Raw genomic sequence first — 24,999 nt, forward strand, 5'->3', positions numbered from 1 at the left:
GACTCCCAGCGGACTCCTATTTACTAAACGGACTCTCGCCTTCGTCACAGGCTTCCATCCTCTCACGGATTCGCCTTTCTTACATGTTCTCGTCCCTCCCGCAGACTCCTGTCCAGTTCTCTATAAAGTATCTCCGCTATCCCTACGGGTTCCTGACTCACTGCGAAATTTCATCCTCAATGTCAACTCCAGTCCTCCCTGCAAACTATCGTCCTCTCATCACTCATCTGTCACGCCAGAATCCAGTCACGTCCAACAGAGCCTCGTGCAGAAAAGCATGGCAAGAATATGTAGCGCCGCCTAACAAACCAGCTCCATCCCCGCCGGCGCTCAGATGCTAGAGCCGGGCAGCGCGCTCAACACAGTCTGAAGCTGGGTCAAGGCTTGGCTCGGGCGTTCCCGACGGAGCATTGATTCCGAGTAGGATAACTCGGCAATATCCGCCGTCGATCATCGGCCATAGTCGAGTCGTGGATACGCCCCTCTGGGCTCGGTCAGTGAGTCGTTAATTAGCGTTCATTGCTCGTGCGGAACACGCGAGGTGGCTGCAAATATGGTCAGACGTTGGTCGCTGGCTGGCGAGGTTCAATTACCTAGCCATGATTGGCCTCAAAACGAGCAATAGATGAGTATGGAATCATATGCGTCTATAAATTGCATGCGAATGGGGTATACGAGCAGATAGTTCGCAGTAACATCAGGAGTCGACCAACTTGACGATGATACTTTTTATTTCTGCAATATTTATTGTCCATTATTAAATCATTAAAAGCAGACATGGGTAAACGATCGGCGACTGACCGATGTCACGCAATGAGCGACAACGGTTCAATATACCTATGTGAAAGCACAATAAAAAAACAGCATTCAGAAGTTTAACAAACTAATCGATATGTAGGTAGGTAAGTAATTCTAATAGGTTTCTCGTTATTGCATCATAATCTAGATGACATGGAAGAACAGTGTAGAAGCAAACAAAGTGTAGAAGCAAACAAAGCCTAGAAAGACAAAAGAAGCTGTAGGTAAAGCACCCTTTTGTATAGTTTGCAGAAACCCATCAAGCACATCATGGTCTAAGCCGACCAGCGAGCATGCAGTATCATAACGTCATTCTGACGTCATCTCGGCACAGTCCGTACCCGGTAGGACGGACCGATATCGCGGTTCAGGTGACGTAGCCGTTGTCACGCCATACGCCCACGAATCACGGTACAGAGAGCGCGTAAATGAGCTCGGCTCTTGTGGAAAATAGAAACGATATTAGCGTGACATTTTCAACATTCGTAACAAGTTAAATCGAAACAGCCTGAACTTCCCCCTTTGGAGTAGTTATAGATAATTATGCCGCCCAAGAAATACCATAATTGTTTTCAAAACACGACCAGCGGCCTCCGGTCGAGTGGTGTCACCGAGTCACCGGTATGACTAGTGAGAACGTTATCGATGTGTCACGTCAAATCGTCACTGTGGGCGCACACACCGGCGTCCCCACACACCAGCGAGTGCACTGAGTAAAGGTGTGCTGAAGCCCACACATTAGCCGGCGATAAACCCCTGCACGGCTATCAGAATGATAGCACGGAACACCCTTCCGCGACCAGCGACCTCAGAACAAGGTAACGCCTGTCCCAAACCCAGCCCAGTTTGCTCAACGCCCATTGTCAGTGTTAAACATGAAAGTGATGTCATTCATCACGTCATCCATATCAATCACGTCATGGTGATGTCTGCTCGGTCTGCTCGTATTGGAGGCGAGACGGCTCTCCTCGATGCCACCTTGAGTGTCTGAACGTTTCGTCACGGAACTAGACGTGACAAAATGTCAGGTCGGCAGAAGTTATGAGCTTGACATTCTCTGCTAGACGGCCAGAAATGTAAAGATCAGTGATCTGGTCAGATAGGTCGGAAACTGTTCTTTCCCAGAAGTGACACATCGATAAGCTTATCGACTCGCGCATTCTGTGGCGTAACTTGGTCGAGTTTGTATTGACCCGGTAACTTTGCTGCCTATATGTGTGGCACACTTCACATACAGAGAGGCATACGAGGTTCGAGCGATGCCTATAACAAGCCTTAGTGTTGAGGATCTTAATTTTTACATTGGCACATTTCTTTTCCATAAAGTATTACACCGTGGCTCTGATCGGGTCCATCCAGGGATAAAAGGGGATAATATAAAGCAACCGAACACTAGGACAATGTCCAATCTCCACGCCAATTTCTTAATCAGCGATACGTCCATCGAAAAGAACAGCCGAGCCTTTCTCTCTGATCAAACCTTTCAATCCCAACCTTGACACTGATACGAGCCTGGGACTCTCACGGCCTCAAACGCCAGCCCAACGCCATGACCCCACTAAATGACACCCACGACACCTTCCCTCCATATGGACCCACCGCCCCTGAACCCGCAGCCGTTTGCGACCAGCGACAGGAAATCGTCGGACGCACCGGACAGTGTGGGTGGGCAGACAGTGGCCGGGGACACTGCGGACAGTGGCGGCGGACACAGCGGACAGTGGCGGCGGACACAGCGGACAGTGGGCGGAGGACACCGGTCGCGGACACGACCGGCCCGGCCACCGGGAAAGTGGAACAGCGGCCAGCTGGCGTGGGTGTGGACGGTGGACGGTAGACTGTGGAGGTGACTGACAGGCCGATAGTCGCTCACGGGCGGAGTGTATCTGATCAGAGCCAGCCGCCCACCCAGTGACCGACGGTGATCCAACGAGAAACGCGACAGGCCTTTGGTGACGGGATGGGAGGAGAATGGGTTTTATGGCGTATAACACTTTGTTTGAGTGGCAGTGGACTACTTCCAAGACGGATTGTATGGGAACAAACGGTGTCTACTGGCCATTGTTCGGGTGTGTGTCCACGTTTTATTGTGGGCGCTAATGGCTGAAGAATGAGTGAAAAGTGGAATCCCTCACTGAGTCCCACAAGATTTAATGCTGATTTGAATCGAAACACCTATATTGTAAAAACATGTAGCAAATTTTCAAAAAAGTATTCAATTTAAGGACAATAAGTTACAAACCAGCTACATCCATTCACCCGCCACGTTCCAGTTGAGTAACAAAGTGTTCAGCTTTATTTCGCGACCGTCACGTCAGCCGTTGCTCGCACGTACGGCCGTCCCGGCACGGCACGCACCAGCCGTCGGCACGTGCCACGGGCTGGCACAGCCGTAACACCCCCCCCTCCCTCGGATCACCCCCTCTCCAGCGAGGCAACTCCGTCAGCATGGCCAGACAGACCCCCGCTCCCACCCCCACCCCACCCACCGGGTACGGATGCTGACGGAACGACCGATGGCCAAACCACCACAGGCAGTGCTGATGGACGAGGTCAGAAAAACGCGAAACGCACGGCGCCGTCCCAAAATAGCCTGGGCCAATGATGCATTACCGTCTAAATTGGAAGCAGTAAGCGACGGTTAACCTGTTGGCATGCTCTAGCCAGGCGCAGACTTGGGTGCATCACAAATGCAGCTAGCTCAGGAAACTCGGGTGAGCTGTGAATGACATAGCGGCTCGCGTAGCATGCTACATTACCGACTGCAGTGATGACCGTTCAAAACCACGAGACCGGTCCTCCCCCAAAGCAACGCACCTTGTCAGGGATCCTCTATCCGATTCATCACACCATTTCCACCAGCACCAGTGACAGAGCACCACCTCCGTCGCAGTCTGTCCTCCAGTGAACACCTCGCTCGATTCCGTCCCGAAGTCCCGATCGCTGTCACCGTTCACACGCCGCCTCATGCGCAGTCCCCGACCGCCTCCCGACGTCCGCCACAGTACAGCAGTGAGCCGCCACTCGGCGAACCGACCGTCACCGCCCCTGCGCCTCCGCGCCGGCAGTGGCGGCGCCAGGCGCACGAGCAGGGAGGCCGGCACGTGACGGGCGCCCGCGCGCCGGCGCCGGCCGCCCCTTCTGCGTGGCGATTATCTAATCAGCGACGGCACACAGAGCAGACGACCGTAATTAGATTGTGCCCGGTCGCGGCCGCCACTTCTCTTCGTCACACACACGGAGCCATGCGGGTGGGAGATAAGATGGACGCCGCTGACCTCGGCTCAAAATCCCCTCCACGTGCCACCCGCCGCCTGTCGCCGCGGCGGCGAAAGGGGCGCGGCGAGACGCCCGCGGCGCAGAGGCAAACATGACGCAGAAGCGGCGCGACAGATGCGTCGCTTCTGATACGAATTTCGGCCGCCCGCTCGACAAGTGCCGCCACTGAGCCGGAAATAATACAAATCGAGTGGTGAAAATACCACACGTCACATCGCCGATGACAGGGCTTGGTCGGGCCATCAAAACAGGCACGCATCCCCGGGTAATTTGGATTTCCCCACTCGGTCCTCCCCTGACAGCTAGCTGCCTCGCTATTTTGTTCGGGCCAATCAAAGCGGCATTTCTCGCTATTTACGGCGCACTTACGGCGCTGTCCGGACCGTGGCGGCGATCGGCACTGTTTTGTTTCCCATTCCGATCGTGCCAATCGGCCCGTACGGACGGCTGAGCCTCTGAACAGCGCCGCTGTTTGAATTTCACAGCCAACTTTCATCGACGCAGAGTCGACGGACGCCGCCCTGAGCTTCGTCGACAGTCAGGATTTCTCTCGGCCGCTTAGAGACGCCAGGAAGTTAGTAACAGGGACTAGGAACACGCTTTATCTGCATAATGATCAACGATAGCTACATGCTTGTGTGAGGAATTTCGAGTGATGAAACACAAATATGACATCATTCATCGGCATTTATAAGTACCTGGCTTTGCATAACGTGCGTGCGTTATACTTACATCTCAGAACACTATCAGCTAGGCGGTTCAGTCTAGCTTCAGGCGTTTCACACTAGTGCCATCTATGGAACGTAAATGGAACCAAGGGCCGAACAGGGGTTATCGTCGGTTGGCAGCCGCTTCCAGTAACGTGACCATGGCGAAGCAGAAGGCATTTTGGGAAAACATCCAGTGGCGGCAGAACACCTTCAATTAAGGGGGGGGGGGCACTGCCGACTTTTGGTCCCATTCCTTCCATGCAACGCCCATAGGACTAATGTTAAAATGCCAAAATCAAAGGGCACCGGTGCCCCGGTGCCCCCCCCCCCCCGTTCCGCCGCCTATGAAAACATCTACCCCTATACGTTACATTGATTTGGCAAAGTATAACTTATACAATGGCCATGGTTTTCCCTGTAAGTCAGAGAATTTCCAGCGACATCTGTCATAAATTATGTGACGGAGCGTATAAAGCAGCCCTTGGCGCTGCTCACACCAAATGATGATGCAAATACGAAGATGGAGACGCCGACAGTAATCACAATGCTATAATGCAGATACATGTTCCTTGAAACTGACAATCCTTGCATCTGCACGTGAGCACATGCTGTCAATGCCTGCCAGAGAATGACGATAGCAAGCAAGATGGGATGAATAGGAAAAACCCAACTGATTGCGCATGCCGTTTGTCTGAACGCTTCGTTTTGCGAAAAGACATAAAATATGAAAACCCTTCAGAATGGGACAGAACTACCGTCGAATCAAAGCACATAAAACGTTATAAAAGATGTTTGATTAACTAATTATCCGGATGAAAATTGTTTGAATAAGTAGCAAGGTCAATTTGTAGCCATCCATTCGAATATTTTTACTTCTATCATTTTCATTGCAGGCATTCCAACGTCTTTTGAATTAGCAAACGTCGGACACTTTGTAGCGCAAACTAAGACTGTTAAGCTGAGATGAGGTAAAGAAAAGAGGGAAAAGCCTGTAGGAATGTAGGAAAAGGGAGAAAGGAAAAACAGCAAGAGAGAAAGAGAAAAAGAGAGAGAAGGAGAGAGAGAGAGAGAGAGAGAGAGAGAGAGAGAGAGAGAGAGAGAGAGAGAGAGAGAGAGAGAGAGAGAGAGAGAGAGAGAGAGAGAGAGAGAGAGAGAGAGAGAGAGAAAGAAAGAGAGAGGAGATAAGTAAATAAAAATCCACAGACCGGGGAACCAAAAAGACGCCTTACAAAACTCATAACAAGGTGATAACACGTAGCCCGAGAGAAACATCGGCTGGAAGCTGCTGATAAAATGATTTTAGGGCGTATTGCCTCCCCTATTGCTAATTGTTTGTCATCGATGGGGAAATCGTTTCATAGTTTGGCGCATAAACCTTTGTCGAAGAGATTAATATCTATCTACGCCATCCGTTCTGGCAGTTGAGTCTATTTATAGTCACCGTGGTTGAGTCAACGATTACCGCTACCGACTCAATCGGTAGATTCCAGCTTTACGAGCACAAGCCAGTGCCCAAGTATACTTTGTCTGCTCACGGACCTGGGTTCCTCGGTCTGGTCATTAAGTAGGCCTCAGTTTTCTCTTTCTGCAAGCCCACTGATTCCCAGGTGCTGACCTCATGTCTCCCAGGGAAGTTTCCTGATGGTCCTTGTGCGTAGTTCATGAACCGCCGCCCGCATGTAAGGCTCGACCATACGTCACTGTTGCCGATCGGCATCGATCTGACGTCAGGAGACGCGTCTGCGACCTTGGCGGGGCGACCCTGGACGGCCCGAAAAGGCGCGCGGCCGCGCCACGGCGTCTGGGCCGACGCACGTCAAATGAGCTGCAGCTGCGGGACCCCCCCCCCCCCCTCAGCTCCTTTCAGCTCTCCAACCTCCCTCGGGGTCGAGAGATGCCGGCTCCAGAGACAGCTGAGCGAGACAGCCGAGACAGCCATACCGAATGGTGTCGGGAATATGGTACTGAACCACCACCGGCCGTTCAAAGCGCACACCTGGGTCTCAGGACTTCACCGACACTGACACTGACACCGACACAGCTAAATGGTGATCCTCACTCAGCGCGAACAGTGCATATAGATCAAACCCTGGCTGGCCTCTGCCTCCGTCTGCACGTCTGAATTGATTAGCGATGGTCCGGCGGAGGGAGCCGCAGGGGAGCTCCTCCGACGATAAAGCCTTCTGCGCGCCACAGCCGTGACAGGTGGGGTCCAACTGCGGCCTTCCAGCGGACACCGTGTCCTACTGAGCCCTGACGACCTCACATTATACCGTGTCCCCAGGACTGGCAGGAACATGACACGAAGAGTGGTACGAAGAGGGGACAGCGACGGTGGCAGCTGCACTGGACACAGAGGGTCATCCATTCCGATTTCTGAAGCGGAGAGAGCTGGAACGGACAGTGTAATCCGTGATGACTTACGCTGGAACGTTTGAAAGGATTCTCTTCGGTGAGTCTTTGTCAAGTGTGATGAAACTCGAGAGGAAGTTCGGTACTAATCAAATGCTAAACCGTGTGCACAAGCTGCGTGTTCCCATCGCCGATCGTTGAATATCTTTACCTGCTTCTGAAGGCTGTCTTTTTAAGCTGGGACGGACTGTCGGGCCCATTGCAGACCCAGCTCTGTCGTGCGCGTTCTCTGCCAGCTGCCAGCTGGTGTATTTCGCTGGCGAATGGCAGCGCGACACAGCGTGGGTGGCGGCGGCGGCGGCGGCGTGGGCGGGGACCATGCTGCTCACCGTGTCTCATTCTCCCCGCCGCCGCCGCCGCCGCCCGCGACGCTACGACCGGTTCTCTCCCAGGACGCGCCCTCCCTCCCGTCCCCCCTGACCCCAGCCGGTACCTCCCGCCTCCCGGACCTCCCAGCCATGACCTCAGCGGCGCGGCGGGCCGCGTGGGAGGGGGGGGGGGAGTGGCGACCTCCCTCCACCACCCACACACCCACCGGGTCGCCAACAGGACCGGCTACTGCGCAGTGTCGCCAGGTCTGTCACCCGCGCGTCTCCAGCGACACGAGCCGGGCCTAATTGGCGACAGCTAGTGTCAACAGATCGACACCGGTCACAGCTAATTGGAATGGTGTGAATCAAGCTCAAACTCGAATTAGTGGCAGACGAAGCGAGTGATTACACGTGTCGGACATGTTGGCGAAGCGGGTACGATTCGTAGCGGCTGATTTACTCTAAACGAGTGAGGGATGTTGACCTAGTCTTTGCGATCTGGCTTTGAGTTCGAAGCAGCTGGGATTACGATCGCATACTAAGTTCGCACCCATCCGCACGACAACATACACTATCGCTCGCCACGTGTGGTAGCGTTCGATAAACAAGTTTTCTGCAGGTTTACAGAAAGGATACGCCCAAACCCAGAAGTCGAATGAAATCATCCAGGCGTGATCTCAAACATCTCAGTAAACTGTGACGAAAGAGGTCGGCTGCAGCAACAGCCGGATACAGATCCACCCATCGACCAGTGAGCTGTTTCCGAGCCAACTTCTACCAGCTTTAGTGTCCGGTGGTGAAGGAACGGCTCCCAGGAACAGCAGCGCTCTCGTCTAAACATTTGCACGCCGAGCAGCGGCCACGCGATGAGAATCAAATAGACTGAAGCCGTTCTCTGTCACGGTGGCCGGGACGATGAAAAGCGCGCCTGTCCGGCCGGAGAGGACCGGCTCGCAGTGGTCCTCTGTAGCCGCCTGTCGGTTCAAATACGGCCCGGCCCGGTCAGGGAGTAGCCCCGGTAAAGGGCTCAGAATAGTGGCGTCAGTGTGCCCATCCCGCCCACAGTCGGGCGCATTGCGTGCTTCGACCATAGCTGAATGAATGGAGTTCAGAGCGCGGCGCTGCCCATTAGGCCGTATAAGGGCAGCCGTGTTTAATATTCCGCCGGTAAGGCGCCGCCGATTCACATTCACAAGTAGCAGCTGGGGCCGCAGAGCCAGCCCCGCGCGGCGTCTGGCTCCCCTGACTGTCCGACCCGCGGGCCGGCTCAGCCGCATACAGCAGGAGCTTTGATACCGGCCCCACAGCGCATATCAACGACCTTTCTTCAATGCGCACGTACGAGCGCAAACAGTGAGACACGAGGCAATCGAGCGAGCAAACACGGATGCACGATACCGTCGGCCGTGTAAGGACGCAATAAGACTGATAATTTACGACACATGACCCGTGTTAGTGCTCGTAACATGAACACCACATGGCTCTCCAAGGTCACAAACACAGGCGGACACAATTTATGGAACAACAACCCGGACAGGCCATAAGCCACACGACTGCAGAACTATCATAACACAGCGACTCACCGGGTGAAATAAAACTCACGCTGGTTGGCATGAAACCAAAACACATCAATCCGGCTAAGCGTGACCAGTTGGCGACAAATGAACGTATTAAAACTGAGACACATCCGGCACAGAGACCTGAGGAGGATCCTCGACGACAAAGGTACTCACCAGGTTTGTGGATGAGAGGGTGGACGTGTTGGAAGACGTTCTTCTGCCGACAACATCGCTATCCGTGTCCTCGGCGGCGGCAGGCTGCGTGTCCGCAGCATTGTCCTCCTTGGTGTCCTGTGTGTCCGGATGAGTCTCCAGATTAGTGTCCGGATTGGTATCAGGGTGATTGTCCAGATGAGTGTCCGGATGGGTGTCCGGATGGGTGTCCGGCACCAGCGCCAGAGCTCGGCTCAAGTGCGCCGCCAGTGCCGCCGCCTCCTCTCCACTCCTGGCCGCCGCTGCCGTCGGCGGCGGCTCTGCCCGGCCTCCGCCCATGATCACTCCGGTGTCTCGGATAAAATAGGCCGACAGTCGGCCCCTGCCGGGCCCTACCAGCAGCCAGGCGTCCCGGCCAGCCGCCAGCGGCACCCGCGATCGGCCCGTCGCCGCCGACACCCCCGCGGAGCGGCCCGGCGGTAGCTCGACGCTGCGGGGGCGCAGTGGCCGGCGGCGCGGAGCCCGGCGTACCGGCGCCGATCCAGAGCTCAGGGGACTCTCACAGCGACACGAGTCGACACTCTGACTGCGCACCACTCGTCCCTGCGGCTGGGAGGACACGGCGCGAGCGGCCGAGTCCAGAGGGGCAGTCGACGTCGCCGGGCTCGTGCAGGTGCCGGAGTCGACGCTGGCGCTGCGGCGCGCTGAGAGGGGCGCCGTTCGACCCACCGGCTCTGGCTCCTCGTCGCTGTCGAGCTCAGCGGACGGGTACGAGCGGCGGGCGCGCGCGCGGAGGTGGCGTGCCTCCCGCCGACGCGACACGGGCCGAGGCAGCGAGGTGGCGCCCTCTGGACGCGCGCTGTGCGCCTCCTCGATCAGATCCAGGTGGCGCTGCGCCCACGCGCTGAAGCCCTGTTTCGGGTCCTTGATGCGGTACTTGTCAAAGCTGCGCTCGCCGGCGTCGGGTGATTTCGGTCTCTGCCAGAGGTTCGGGTGACTAGCTCCGCGCTGTGGCTGCTGCGGAGCTCCGTGCGTCGGTCTGTTTCTCAAAACAGCACCGTTCTCTCCTGTCGTACCAAGCCGCAGCCGGGGAGCGCCGCCGTCGCCGCAGCGCAGCCTCAGGGACGGCGCTGAGGAGCGGCACAGGGCTGCAGCGCGAGTGATCGTGGGAGATACGTCCCCACAGCCGGCGCACAGACAGACACCCTCGTCAGGCGTCATTCCGCCGCCGTCCGACCAGAAGTCGACCGCCACCGCCAGCGGCGCTGACTCCGAGCGGACCAGGCGGCGCTTTCGACGGCGGCGCGTCCTCACTCGCCGCGCCCCCTCCGTGGAGTCTTGACAGTCACCTCCTCTTGGTCCACTTGTTGTGATCGTAGGTGCAGCATCCGTAACTGTGGCATGCTTCAGTGCACTTTTGGTTGTCTTTGATGACACTACAGCCCCGCTTGTAGACGGAGTATTACCAGCTGTCATCTCACGCTCGGCAGTTGCCTTCTGCGTACCCGTCGTCTCTCTTTCATTGCTCGACTCAATCTCGGCATAGTCGTGCGTGGATCCGTTCTCCAGCGACGACTCCCGTCCTCCACCAGCCTCCTGCCACTGGAGCGGCGACTCCCTCCCGTCGAGCTCCGACAGCTCAGCCAGCTCCTCGAGCTCCACACCGCTGCCGAGCTGCGCCAGCTCCGCCGGCCGCTGAACGGGACTCAGACGCTGCACCAGCCGCTCCAGGCGGCCCCACGACTGGCGCTCCTCATCCTGTGCACGCTTGGCCCTCAGTTTCTCCTTCCACCTCTCGAGGCCGCGCTGACGCAGCTTCTCTTGCCATCGCTCCAGGTGAGGGTTCCAGGGCTCCTCTGCTCCAGGAGACTCGGCGGGCGTCGGGCTAGGGCCGGCTCCGAGGGCCACCAGGGCGGGCCAGTCGAGCGGCTCCAGCAGCGGAGAGGAGGCGTCCCCCAGCTCTGCCAGCATGGCGGCGACTGAGACCGGCTCGGTGGAGCACGGCGACGGAGCAGAGGCCGAGCGGACGGCCGGGGGGCGCGGGCGGACGCAGGCCGGCGCACTGGCGGCCGTCTGAAACACACGAGAGAAATGGGAGGTTAGAGATGATAGAAATAACCATTTATGTGGGTAGAAGTAACCACACATGTTGTGTTAACAATAAATGATAAATAATCAACATAGTACGTATACAAATATCTCCAAGAAACAGCGCAGCTAAGCGAGGCTTGAAAGACCCTCAGATGTGTATTCAAGGGGCAACTAATACAGATAGTGCGACTACGACTGCGGTCAGCACACTAACCCACAAATAAGACATCTGTGACACATTAGTGTAACGGTCACCGCGACAAAAAGACGAGATTTATTCTCGGTCAGAGACCGGCCAAGATTGGTATGCAGGATGGTAGAACAGAGGGACCACTATCAGGATAGGAAGCTCCTGAGAATACAAATGAAGATAAGTTCGGAGTCTTAGCTAATAAATCAACGCCTATTCACGCACGTAGAAATATGGAATGGAACATTAATAAGCACGAATATTTGAACACGCTTAGGTGTAATTATTTTAAGGAGGTAATGACAGCTAATAGTTGGTAATTGCTACATCGAACACAGCGGTGCTGATTTAATATTACCCAATTAACCTCCATCTCAATCATAAATACCGAATTCATCGAACCCCTTAAAGCAACAGCCTTCCTGGGAGCTAGAAATAGTGGCTTTAAAATGTTGTGGAGAAATAGCAGCTCATGTCTAATGTACGGTGAATGATAGTAGGTACTACGCGAATAAAGAAGAATGACATGACCAGTTTTATTATTGTCCGTTAGCAGGCACGCAGAAGATAGCAGCGGCGTTTCCCGTTAGACGCCGAGAGGCACCGTTGGCTATTACCGCTTGGTAGGTGCGGCACAGCGCCACCAATTACACGCTCCATAAACTCTGCTGGCTGACTTCTTCATCCAAAAGAATATATAGCGATGACTTCATGCTTGATTTTGATCGGACAATGCTCGCCAGCCTGCATCATGCTGCTAATTACATAACTGATTTAGCTCTGGCAACAAATGAATTTGCACAACACCAAGAACTGTTGTGACAATAGCACTCCAGATGAAATATTGCATAGAAATCTACATAACTAACACTCACGTCACTTTAATCGCCATACAAAACAACTAACAGAGCCCGTTTCCACCAATGAAGCGTCGGATAAGATCCTCTGTGCCTCCGGGGCTACCGCTGATATTGTTCTATGCAGCGATGCAGTCTCGGGGGAGGGCGTCTTTACGGGGCGACTCGGCGATATAGCGGGGCGCGGTGGCGGACAGCCTGTGAACCCCTCCCGCCCAGCCTCCGCAGCCGCCCATGTAAGGTCACCCCGGGCGTCAGCGGCCAGCAGCGGCCTTCGCTGGAGCACCCGTTCGGCGGCCGGCCGTTTTGTTTCGAGTGGCTCGTGACTCGTGCTGAGAGGCCTTCGCTGAAGGAGTCCGCCGCTGCTTCGTGCCGCTGTCACGCTTTTCACGCCTTCTCCTCCTCTCCCCGTCTCCTCCGCCTCCAGCGCCCTCTTAGCTGCCCTCTGCCGACGCTCCCCCGCAGGCTTCCGCCGCCTGCATTAATTTACAGCACTGTGGGGCTTTCAAGGTGGCCGAAAATTTATATGAGCCCGCACGTCGGTAACTGTCGGAAGGCAGCACCTCCTCATCCCGGAGAGCAGATACCATCTGGATTGAGCTGGTGGCGCACGAACAACATCCCGAATCCCACAGACAGACACAATTAAAAACCAGCCCCATAAATAACACGGGCTTTCACGGAGTCTGTAATAACAGCGGCCGGCAGCCCGGAGGGAGACTGAAATAATCACTCGGGATGAATAAAAAACAATGCAGCTCACCACATCGAGCAACCCCATCATCAGAAAGTGAACAAAAGGCTGATGATACGGCGGAGTGAAATTAACAGCGGCAGCTACACGCGGCAATGAGATCACCCAGCCGTAAGGAACGCATTCACGCGTTGCCTTTCCCTGCGTTATCTACCACCTCGCCTACCCCGCCCGCGTGTTGCCAGTAATATGTCCGCTAGTCCGAACTCCCTTCAGCGAGCGAGCGGTGCGCCCGACGGGTAGTGACCTTCGCTGTTGAGACCCGCCGCTGGGGGACCGTCGAAGGCAGCCTATTACGTCATCGGGTCAGCCGACGGATCGCCGGCCGGCCCGCACCGTGAACACTCGCCACCGACCCGTGATTAATTAGCCCACCTAGAGATAACGAGACGAATAGTGGCCGGCACAGCAGGGGAGCGACATGTCCTGAGAGGGACTGAGAGGGGTCTGAGCGTGAGCCGAGCCCGATCGCTGCCAGAGGCCGAGTCAGACCCAAATGAGGCCCGAGCAGTGCAGCCAAAGCAGGAATCTACCGTGGACTGTGCAGATCCTAGCAGACCACGAGAAGGCCCAGTGTGGTGATGTGAGCACTGGGTACGTCTTGAGCAGTCCGTACAGCTTGAGAAGGCCACACGACCGTGCCCGGGATATGATAATGTATGCAATCACTCAGCGGGCCACGCGATACGAGCCTCTTGCAAAAACGCCACGTCACGCCGACTTAATCGGCCCGATTACAACCTTCGATCGAGCCATGGGTGGCTAGGATGGAGTTGGAGTCGGTTGGAGTCGGGGTTGAGATCTAAGGGGATTGAAGTACCAGTCGGAGCTAGCGAGGGGAGTGGAGCTGCAATGCGAGTCGAAATTTCAGTTGCTTCCCGAATCGAAGTCTCCGACGATTGACTGACTGATAGCCTCGGCAATTTCCTGAAGTTGAAATACAGCCTAAGTACCCCTTTGTCACCTCGAGCACTATCAGGCGACGGATATGGCATAATTTTAAACCACTGCAGCGCACCAGCTCTGCGTCATTCAGATGTGGCAGCAGCAGCAGCCTCCAACACTATACCACCGACCGGCCACCTGTCTCAGCACACGCCGCACAAAAATAACGTCTTCATTTCCATCGCAACTGAGACGACGTCACGTGGGCACACCGCACAGCGACAATCACCTTGGAGCCGGCACCGCCACAAACAAACAAATAAAAACCGCTGACCTCGCGCGCGCCGACCGCCTCTTCGACGCATGCGAAGCTGGCGCTGCCGCTACAAAACAGCGGCGCACGTCGCCGGCGCCACTGATACGATCGCGGCGCGCCAGTCGAGCGATCGACAAAAACGGCGCGGGTCGGTCATGGCGACCGCACCGCTGACCGGAGTGATGGTCAGAGCTGGCGAACGGTGGCAGGGGAAGGTCGTCCTCAGATGCAAGTCAGGGAGGCGACTGTTATCTACGTCGGGGGATAAGACAGGTTTAGTGGAATGTAAGACGTCCCCATCGGACAGCACGAAGTATGACCTCAGGGAAATCACTACCTCGGTCTTGATCATGAGCCTTTGCCGAAGGCGAGCAGGATTTACGATCTCCGTTAATATCACAGCTAGATAACCGGGCAATTGTTTGGTGACCTGGCAGTGACCTCTGACCTCATCTGACCTCACCGGCCTCTGACGTCAGCTGATGGTGACGTGACGTCACCGTCAGGCGGGGATGTCGTAACCCCAGCGGGTGGCACGAGGCGCGGGAGTGGCCACAAAACAGATCGGTATCGAAAGGTGCATAATACGGCTGGGCCGGCCGCAGACTGGGCGAGGCCGCCTCCCAATGCATCGGCCATATTCACCGGCTGGTGCGACGCAACGAGATCAAAGAGCTTCAGAAGGGGTCGAGAAAGGCGAAGAAGAAACAGACGACGGGCCAGCGTGACGATCAGACATCTCGAGTCGGTCATCTTACAAGGGTAAGTGCGCACTCACAGCGCATTACCTCCTTTCTCGGAGTTGAAACGAGCGCCGACGTCGGTTAAAAGTGCCGTGCGTGTCGGTTTTACAGCGATTCTGTCGGCCTGAATGGCAGGGGTCGCTTTCTGTGACAGCGACATTCACGCTGCAGTCAGACCTTCACCCCTCTCCCCCTCCCAGAGGCCGCCGCTGCACTTCTACCGGACTCCGGTCAGGTGGGTGACAGCGCCGGCAGAGGACGTCAATGTCAGTGACTGTGACGGCTGACCGTGACGGCTGACCGTGCGCGGGCACGGTAACGCTGCGACTCCAACTGCCAATGGCCGTGACACTCAGGTTGCAGTGCCACGAACTTATAGCGGCGGCAGCATGCCCCCAGTACCAAAGACAGTATGGTCGCTACTCACTGACTGCAGCCTGCCCCCAGTGCCAGAGACGGTAGCTACCGCAGCCCGCCTCCAGTGCCAGGGACAGAATGGTGGCCATTCGCCGCAGCCTGTCCCCCAGTACCGGGAGGGTGTAGCGCGGCAGCCTGCTCCCAGTGCCAGGGACGGTAGCGGCCGCGGTCCCGCAGAAGTCAGCGGCCACAGCCCGCCCCCAGTACCGGGTCGTGCAGCCCTCGGACGGATAGCATCGCTCCCCGTCCACAGCTGCAGAGGTTGCCGGTTGCAGCAGCTTACGGCTGCATACCAATAGACCGGCGTGTTCTACAATCGCACACCACCACCGCTGCCACTGACACAGCGACGGCCGGAACAAATCAGTGTCAAACGTTAGTTACGACCTACAACACCCAGCCATGGTCGTCTAATGACTCTCCGCACATTCCGTCGGTATGAAACAGCTTTTAACGAAGACCTGCACAATGATGAGGATAACTCCCCGCGCGCTAATGGATAAAGAAGTCAAACGTCTTTCGCAACCTCTCGGGCATTGTGATCACGCTCTTTTAATGTTTCTTTATCATGGGAGCGACGCAGTTTCCTCCTCATCGACACGAAAGCCTGCGTGCAGGTGACATCATACCAGGCGGTGCCCGCGACTACCAGCACTGAGCGGTTGATCATACCTAACACAATGGGGACAGCTCAAACCGGGGCCACGCTGAAAACCCTGCCTAACAAGGCGTGCTGCGACCATCGAGTTTGCTAATATGAGTGAGGAGTATTTGCGCCGGGAATTAGTCTCACGTTTGCATAACGTCCAGTCAGGTGACGGAGAGCAATGAAGAGGAGAACATTGAAGAGGGTATAGAGAGAGAAAGAGAGAGAGAAGAGAGAGAGCGAGAGAGAGAGAGAGAAAGAGAGAGAGAGAGGGAGGGAGACAAAGGAAGGAGGGGAAGGGAGAGACTTAAAGCAGGCACAGATAAGATTCAAGATGGAGCCGGGCGAGAAGTTAATCTTGCAGTTCGGTGAGCCTGCTAATCATTCCGCGTAATTTGTTCATGATGTCGTTTGCCGCGATCGCACGACACAAACTCAAGCAAACACATAAGCCATCAAGCTTGACAGCAGGATCATGGAACCACTATCCTATGGCCCAAAATGTGCATTGACTAGCATATTGCATTTCGATCATTCAAAAAATAAATAATCTTAACAAGACATCATGCATTTATGGGCACTGTAGCTTTCAAAGAAGTTCCAGGATGCCAACCATCGACCGCCGAGCAAGAAAAACTCTGCAAACAACAGCGCAGCACGACTCACTCATGCAATTCAGCAGGCCCACGGACGTCACGATACAACGCAGATTGTGTCTGAACATCTGACCTGACGCAGGTCACACCTGGCTACAGCACAGGTGCGCCGACAACAATACCATGTCGGTGTGAACCGAGCTTTTTACAGAACAAAAACATGGCACTGCGCTGACAATAACACTATAAACAGTTGAACAGGACTGTGTTCGGCCATGCTGTCTCCAAAATGCGGCTGCACCAGTGCCGGTTAGGCTTCTGGAGCGAAGAAGCGTTTGTGCCTCGACACAGAATAAACAAGTCCACTATGTACATAAGGCGTTTTGCATAGTCAGCATACTGTTCAGTCGGGCTGTGTTGGAAAGGGGCCAGAAATACAGCACCCGTCACTCCCAGAGCCCATATCTAGCACCTCTGACTCAATACAGATACGGACCGAACAGAGCATGACCAATGAGGTTTTGGTTATCAAAGGCACAAAACGTGTCGCTCCCCACGCGATGCCGGTGCAGTCATCGATTCTGCGCCAACGCCTACAGAGGAACGAAGCCTTACCGACGTCCTTATGTAACAGCAAACACCTGGTGACTGCATTTGCAGCGTCGCGGGTATCGATTGGCTGTCGGATTCAAACTGGCGAGCTGCACCAGCTCGCCAGCAGCGAGCTTTCGCAGCTCAGAGACGGTAAGCTTTGACAGTTTCTGCAGCCCAGAGGCGGTGAACTCTGGCAGTTTTCGTAGCTCACAGGTGATGAGCTATCGCGCAGCTTTCGCAGCTCAGCGGCCGCGAGCTTCGTCAGCTCGTCGCCGCGTCGTTAGCCGCCGCGGCTGTCCAGGTCGCCGGGTTTACGGCACGGTCGTGACCGACCTGTCAGGTCAGAAGGAGTGGAGAAGATGAGTGCGACGGTCATGGACCGGCTGAGGGCGATGAGACGCCAAACGACCGAGGCGCCGAGACGAGCGGTGACCTCATAGAGGTCAGAGGTCGGCGAATTAACTGCGAACCGTGAGCCGAGTGGCTGAGATACGGTCCGATCTGGCTGAAAGAGAAGATGAACGACCAAATGGCAGTCTCTCAGAAAGGTCAGCCGAGCAACAAAGTGGGCTTTAGAGTTCACGCTACATAATCGGAATGTTCGTCTAATGAGATACTTTGGATGTGACATGCCGCGTACTCGAGTCATCGAATTGTTTGGCAAAAGCATGGGCTGGCTTCTCTTCAAGTCCTGCTTGTTTAACAGCCGCATCCACGTTTAGTGAAAGTAGACGGAATGACTCAGCCAGCCACAAAACAGCCAGCAAAACACCGACCATAAAAGCAGCCACAGGCCGCCGCTAAGAGACAGATGAGCTCTGAAGTGGGGAGCGCTTCTAAAGCTCACGAGAGCTATGAACTGAATTCTCCGAGGCATCCAAGTAGTCTCAATCTTCTAATCGACCCATCAAAGACGGCCGAATGCCGAACAGATTCATTCGACAAGGAAAAACTCGGCAGTCACGTAGCTCGGGAGCCTCCCAAGAATCGAATGGACCGACGTGTTTCGAAGCATGGCGAAGTGCGGAGTATATTAGTGCCGGATGTAGTGGAGCATCATCGCAGATACTGCCCTCCGGAAGCTCGAGGTCTGAGTGATCTCAGAACTTCTCCATCACAACATCCTCGCTTTACAGACGCCGACCCGGTCCATCCAGCAATACACCCGTCCCCAGCCCTCGGTCCAGCCCGTCCCCAGCCAAGCCGAACAGACTCCAAGCCGGATGTCCACGACTGCGGCGGATCGACCGGCTTTTGTGCTCTGCAGAACGAAACGACGCGCCCGCCGCCAACGTCATAACACGTCGTCAGATTGGCGTGAAGCTGGAGCCGCCTGACCCTGCGAGAGAGGCGCCAGGCCGGCCAACGGACGCGTCAGCGCACGACACCTCCGGTCGGCTGTTGTTCGGTCCGGGGCATCCCATGAACAGAACCGATCGAGCGGCCTCGAGCGGCTCAAGTGCCTCGGAGACCGATTGTCGAGAGCCGGGCCATATAAGGTGAACGGACCTTGGCGACCAACGGTCTGCGACCATCAGCGCCGACACGGCCGCGGAGCCGCCGACGATGGGCGCCATGGAAAATTTATGTCGAGAGCGGCCGCACGATTTCCATTCATGCTGGCCTCTGCATCCGACGGGCGGCCGCTGCAACTGACCGAAGCACGATTCATGGGACAGGAAAATTTGTGGCACATCCCGTCTGTTTTCATTGTTTTCGGAGTATTACCGGTGAACGATGTGCATTCCAGTCATGCAGTAACTCATCGCAAATGGGAGGGATCTCGATTTGTTATGTTATGAAGTGCATGGCAGGAATAAATCAAACTTTATGACTGATGCGATGATTGAACAGATGCTGCATTGTAATGTTCGATCTATCAAATATAACTAAACAAAATAAAATGGTTCCCTCCTTTAGGCTGAAAAAAAAACATAATAATTTTTGTCTTTTACACCCAGTCCTTCCTTTCTACGACGATCAAAATCCGTCCCACGTTCATAATTCAAATCATTATAGTATAATGAAACAGCCAGTGGACACAATAATCCAATTTGCATGAAAATAGCCGGGCCTGTTGACAGACCGCCCTGAGCCCGCCGACTACTTATGTCTCCTGTGGACCGATCGGTCGGTGGGACATCTCTCGACATTCCGCTCTGTCCCGCCTGACGGGCCGTCATCCCGCCGGTGACAGCCGCCGCGGGGGTGGAACGCATATCGGTGGGAACTGGAAATCAGTCCATGGAACCGTCCCGGGATACCAGAGAGGTCTGGTGTTTACGAGAGGTGTACCACAGGTCAGTCTTGGTGAGTTTATGAGGGAGGTAATCAAGCGGAAATCTAGAAAAGAGATTGTAAATCACTTTATATTTCTCATTATAACTCGTTTCATCATAACAACTCCGCCGGTCTTTCACAGCGAGCGTGCTCAAGGATGCCAATTAGGGCTCTCCCAGTCCCCGCTAACGTGTCGCTGGCGCATTAAAATGCTGTATCGTAACTCTTTGCGGCAACAAACATTGCAACACGCACCCAGTCACCCCGAGACAACAGGCGCTGCTATGCTAATACTCGTATATAGCACCTGGTGCGTCGCAGGTCGGCCCCTTGGTGGTGAGATCTGCAGTAAACACAAAGTGACAGCCGCCACCCACCCAGTGAGCCAACAGAGGGTACAGCAGACCACAACAAGCACCCTATCCCGCCCACCGCGCACAAAACCCACCCCCTGGAGCGGGCACAAAGTCAAGGCTTTTGTTGTCGCTAAACGGCCTTGCAATTGTCCCTTGCTGTGTCCGTGTTGCTGCACCTCTAACATCACACACGCCGCTGCCGAGGGTCGAGGGCGACACTCAGATGACCCGGCCGGGGTCAATAAACAACCGCGGAGTGTCGGTGCACCTCTGACCTGCCGTCCGAGCGGCCGGCGCGGCGCAGTAGACTCCGCGGCGCGCCCGTCTGTCTGTCCGCCCGTCCTGCTGTCCCTCTGTCCGTCTGTCCGTGTCCGTATGTATGTCGTCAGGGTGTCTGGATATTGTCCAACACAGCTGCAGCTGCAGCCTGCCCGCGACCCGGGCCAGCTCCGCCCCCTGGAGACACCGTGGTATTCGGACCGGTGCGGTCACCAGATAGACGGCACCGGTCGCTGAGGAGAGCCTTCAAAGTCGCCGCGCCGGTCCGTCTGGGTGTGCGGGGCGCGGGGATGGATGTTCCGTGCATATGCACAGATGGGTGCGGGGTGGCTGTTTATTCCAAGAATGTTGGACAAGTAAACACAGTGTTCTGGAATACCAGAACATCGGTCTACCATGAAGCTGTTTGTCCGGGTGCAGGACTGGTGACCCCGGTGACTCGGTGACCTTTAGTGTGTTGATTCCGGTTTTCCTGGTTTTTAGCTTGGACTTTCAGGCATTCGACATAACTCCAGGCTGAATATCAGCCAAGGTGCTGACAAAGATCGTGCATTCTGATAACTGGCCTATGCCTACGTAATGGAAAAAAAATTAATTAATGTTAAATTGGGAACAATGCCACAACAAACAGCAATAAGGAATAAGCATGTCGCTAATTTCACATTGAACTTTTTAGAAACGGGAAATACCTACTTGCTACGAAGTCTGAGGCTCGCACATATTTGGTCCGTAGGTAAATCAGCTGCTTTGCTTAACAGACAAATGCTCATTATTCACAAGCTCCAGGTCACATATGACAGTTACAGCCAGCTCTCACTCATCAAACCCAATTGATGAAAAACCCAATAGTTATAACCGTGAGACGGCGTGCAATAGGTCTTACTTGGCAGCAGCAAATTCGGGTTAGCACATTGCATGCACATCACGTTTTGACCCATTCCTCAGTCAGATGGTACACGCCCCATTCCCGAGGCATGATTGGTAGCCAGAACGGCCCCCTTAAAATGAAGCGTACCATTAGCACCGCAGCTTGGCCGGCTCGTGACTGGAATGGGGTCTTCAGCTTCTCTAAACCCTCCAGCGCTGGCACGTTCAACACCAAAATAGCACAGTTCAAGGCGAGCCGTGACGTATTTTCATTCACAATCCAACATCTGCATCCGCCGTCGCGGTGCCTACACACTGTCCACATATTTCCTGTCTTTATTCTGTTACTTCAGAACTTCCCATGAGCGCTACTCATAACCTTACAGTTGGGCAAGACACCGGACGGACGTTATGCCCTGTAGCTCCCTCTGCGCGTCCCAGGACCCGAAAATGGCCCGCAGAGTTGTCCACACAATGCCTCGTGGCTGGCACAATGGAGGCAGGTCGCTCCGCTCTGGTGGCTCCGAGGTCATCGACGAACATTTCGCAGTGGTCAGTCAGTGTCAGCGGAACTGCAGAAATGGGGCGGCAGGAATCGAGGTAGCAGTGGACGAGGGATATCTGAAGGCTGTCTGGACTTCAATGTCATTTCTGTCTGCGAAATTGGCAACCTTTGAAAGGTCGACAATGGAATGACATTTCCGCCACCAAAATGTGTTATCATATTGTTTGTTGCCGGAGTTCCGACACATCACATCATGATACTAGAATATCTATAGCTGAACCCATGCCTTGCCCTCAGCTCGTTCAAACCGTCTTCTAACGTAACACCCATCAGTCAACTATCTCAGCAAGCTCGTCTCAATGCATCGCCTATCTATCCAGCCGGCAGCCAACGGCCTTAAGAAATTCCGCCTCTATCCTTGTCATGAACCGAGCCTTGAAGTTCAAACAAACTGTGCCAGTTGCCGTAAAAATCGTCATCCAGGCGTCACAAGACACCGCAAAGCAGCGCTGGGCTCCAGCAGAGCGCATGTTCCCTCCCGGCCACCGCCGTCGCCGATGCCACCGCAGAGCCACAATGGGAGACCCGCCGGCCGGTGTCGTCTTACCGGCGGTCTGCGGTCGGTGTCGGTGTCACATTTGTTGGTGAAGGACCGGCGGCGACGTGGTGGAAAAGGCGCCACGGGGCCGCGGGGACATGCGGGTAGGGATTCGAGGAACGCGTGTGAGGCACAAAAGACGTCTGAAAGACGGCTGGCAGGTCCTAAATTGGAGACTGAAGTACCTGACCCATGAACAGGTGTCGAATGTCACTTCGTGAGAAGTGGGGCAAAGTGGAGGTCCCGATTCGATCACGGTGGAGGGACTGGGAGCGAAGTCAGTTTCGAGTTTCGAGCAGGAGTGTGAGCCCGACACCGACAGTAGCACTCCATGAGTGCGGTTCGTGCCGCTCCACTGATCACCGAGTCAAGGTTTTACAGCGGCACCGCGGACCGTAAAGGCCGCTTCCCACCGCCGCACATGGCATCATGTGGCGAGCTTGAGAAACTCACGAGACGTGACACGACCTCGCACGTGTCACGGTCCCGCGTCTATCCGCCGGGAGCGGCGGTCGGCCGTCGACCATCCCCCTCCCACCCCCGCTGCCGCTCGGACGACCCCGCCGCTGGCCCAGATTCGGTCCGACAGCCGCCGGTGGACCAAGGTCACGCCCATCGCTGCCGTCGCGGTCGCCGGGCCCGGCGGCGGCGGCGCGGGGTCCGCGCTAATCGTCGCCGGCGAGAGCTCACGGACGGGCCGGCGACGACAGAAATTCGAGTCGGGCATCCCACGGAGTCGATTCTCAGAGTAGCGGGTGTCTCGTTCCTAACACGCGCAGCACTGACAGCGCGACCATGTGACATGGCTCGGACATGTGTCAGATCAAGTTCTTGTTACCTGGCATGGGATTTACAGGCATCGGCTCTCAGCATCAGGAGTGCTAGCGGTCCGCAGCCTAATTCGGAGCCGAGAGACCAGAGACCCAGTGGCCCCGTACCAGTCGCGGCGCTGTCACCGGTACGGTTACGGTTCTCGGTATAATGAGACGAGATTGACTTGTCAGGTCGGATACGGTCACAACACTTTCCCTATTAGGGTACAGAGATAACTTAAGTCAAAAATGATCTGGTACCAGCATTCAGCACAGGCCGCATATGACGGTTAACCGCGGTTGTACATTTATAGCAGTCATGCCGCGTGCGAGACGCAGCGCAAAACTTATTGGCATGACCGGCCGGTCGGACATGCCGTTTACTCAAAACTAGGCAAATCGAACGTCCTCCTAGTTCTCAACACATCCTGAGCTTTGTTGTCAAATCACAGGAAAATACCCCGCCTGATATGGCCACAGGGCGCTGAAGATAGGTTATAGCCTATCTTCAGCGCCTCATCTCTGTATACAGAGATGAGCTACGGTATAGATCACATTTGACAACGCCAAGGGTGCCTTTGGCAACGCATTTACGTCCCCACCACTCTCCTCAGGCTCTGTGGGGAGGTCAGTGGCCGCGTCCGCCGTGTATTTCGGGCACGGAAGCGGCGCCAGTGCGTCGTTTTTGTCACCGATCGCGCTGCGCCACGCCGCGCCGCGCCGTCGGGCGTCGCCATCCGCCAATGACCGGCGCGGCGGAGGGCGACGGCGCGCGGCGAGGGTGCGGGACGCGCGACAGGTCCTCGCATTCCCCGCCCGCCTGGCGTGGCTGGGTCAGAGCTGACTGCTCACACGCGGCGGAGGGACGTCCCATAGTCCCGCCCAACGTCTCTGCCGGGACGACACGACGCGGCGCGGCGTCCGGTCACGCGCCGTCCGCGAGATCGTCATCGGGAGACGCAGGCCGGCCGGGTCACGCTCGGACGACACGGTTCGGCGCGGCGGTCCGGTCCGGTCCGCCCTCCGGCCATGACGACCGCGCGGTCCCGCCCGCCCTCCGCAAACAGAGCTGATCACCGCTGAATGAGGCTGCTGGACCGCGCCGGTGCGCTGGCACCGTCAGCCCAGAGTGGGACGAGTTAGACTGCGCAACGACAGACACCCACTACCCAATGACATCTGTCTCGGCAGCCAGAGACAGACCGCTGGCAAGCTCTGAGAGCAGTCGGCTTCGAGCAGACAGGCTGTCTGGCAGGATGGTCGCAGCTGTCAGCAGTCCCCCGCCACACTGGCAAACGTGCATACGGCAGCGTCTTTGGAGACGGAGAACGAGCGCTCGGTACTCGGAAATACGACACGGCTAGTGCTCATGTATCCACTTAAATTGAGTGGCCCTTGTCGGGATAGAGTAGTAGTGCATTAAACCGCCACTGATATGCGATCAAATGTCACGTGCTGGGCTCGATAGACAGCGAGTGTGCTGAAAATGGACAGCGATCTTGAGTTTGAAGGCGCCGTATCTGTCATGGCACTGAGTGACTCTGCAATACACTCCCAGGTTTCCAAACGTAATTCTGAACAGGCATTTCTCAAGCCACATGAGTGTATGCCCACATGAGGAGACTATTCAAATAGCAAGTGTCTGGAGAAAAAAAAAACAGAAGGGACGTACAGGCAATTACAGAGGATAGAGCATCTACCTGTTGCCGAAGTAGCGTGGCCGCCGCAGGGGTCTCTCGCCGGCACGCGCTACCTGCAGCACCTCTCATTAATCTGCCGCGCTGCGCCATTTCTCAAACCACTAATAAATGAAGTCCCGAACAGACTGGCCGCATGTTCGGCCAGTTCATCGTTCAATGTTCTCGGTGGGTCGGCGTCAGGCCGGCCCGGGGCAGTGGCGGCGCGTCATTGAACCTCAGCGCAGCGCTCGTCTCAGCGCCGCTCTTCGTCTCAACGCTTCTCTCATGTTTGTCGGGCCGGACCCATCCAGG

The 24,999-nt window shown here is 55.7% G+C and overlaps 1 protein-coding gene across 1 annotated transcript in view; it reads right to left on the minus strand.

Moving 5' to 3' along the window:
- LOC122389918 overlaps positions 1-24,999 on the minus strand; it is a 126,166-nt gene that overhangs the window by 69,523 nt on the left and 31,644 nt on the right. The window contains exon 2 of the mRNA XM_043382414.1: positions 9,244-11,295. Within this exon, the coding sequence (XP_043238349.1) occupies positions 9,244-11,295 (2,052 nt within the window). The remainder of the gene's footprint in view (positions 1-9,243; positions 11,296-24,999) is intronic.

Source organism: Amphibalanus amphitrite, unplaced genomic scaffold, assembly GCF_019059575.1.
Source record: "Amphibalanus amphitrite isolate SeventyFive unplaced genomic scaffold, NRLGWU_Aamphi_draft 000376F_arrow, whole genome shotgun sequence".
Taxonomy (NCBI): domain Eukaryota; kingdom Metazoa; phylum Arthropoda; class Thecostraca; order Balanomorpha; family Balanidae; genus Amphibalanus; species Amphibalanus amphitrite.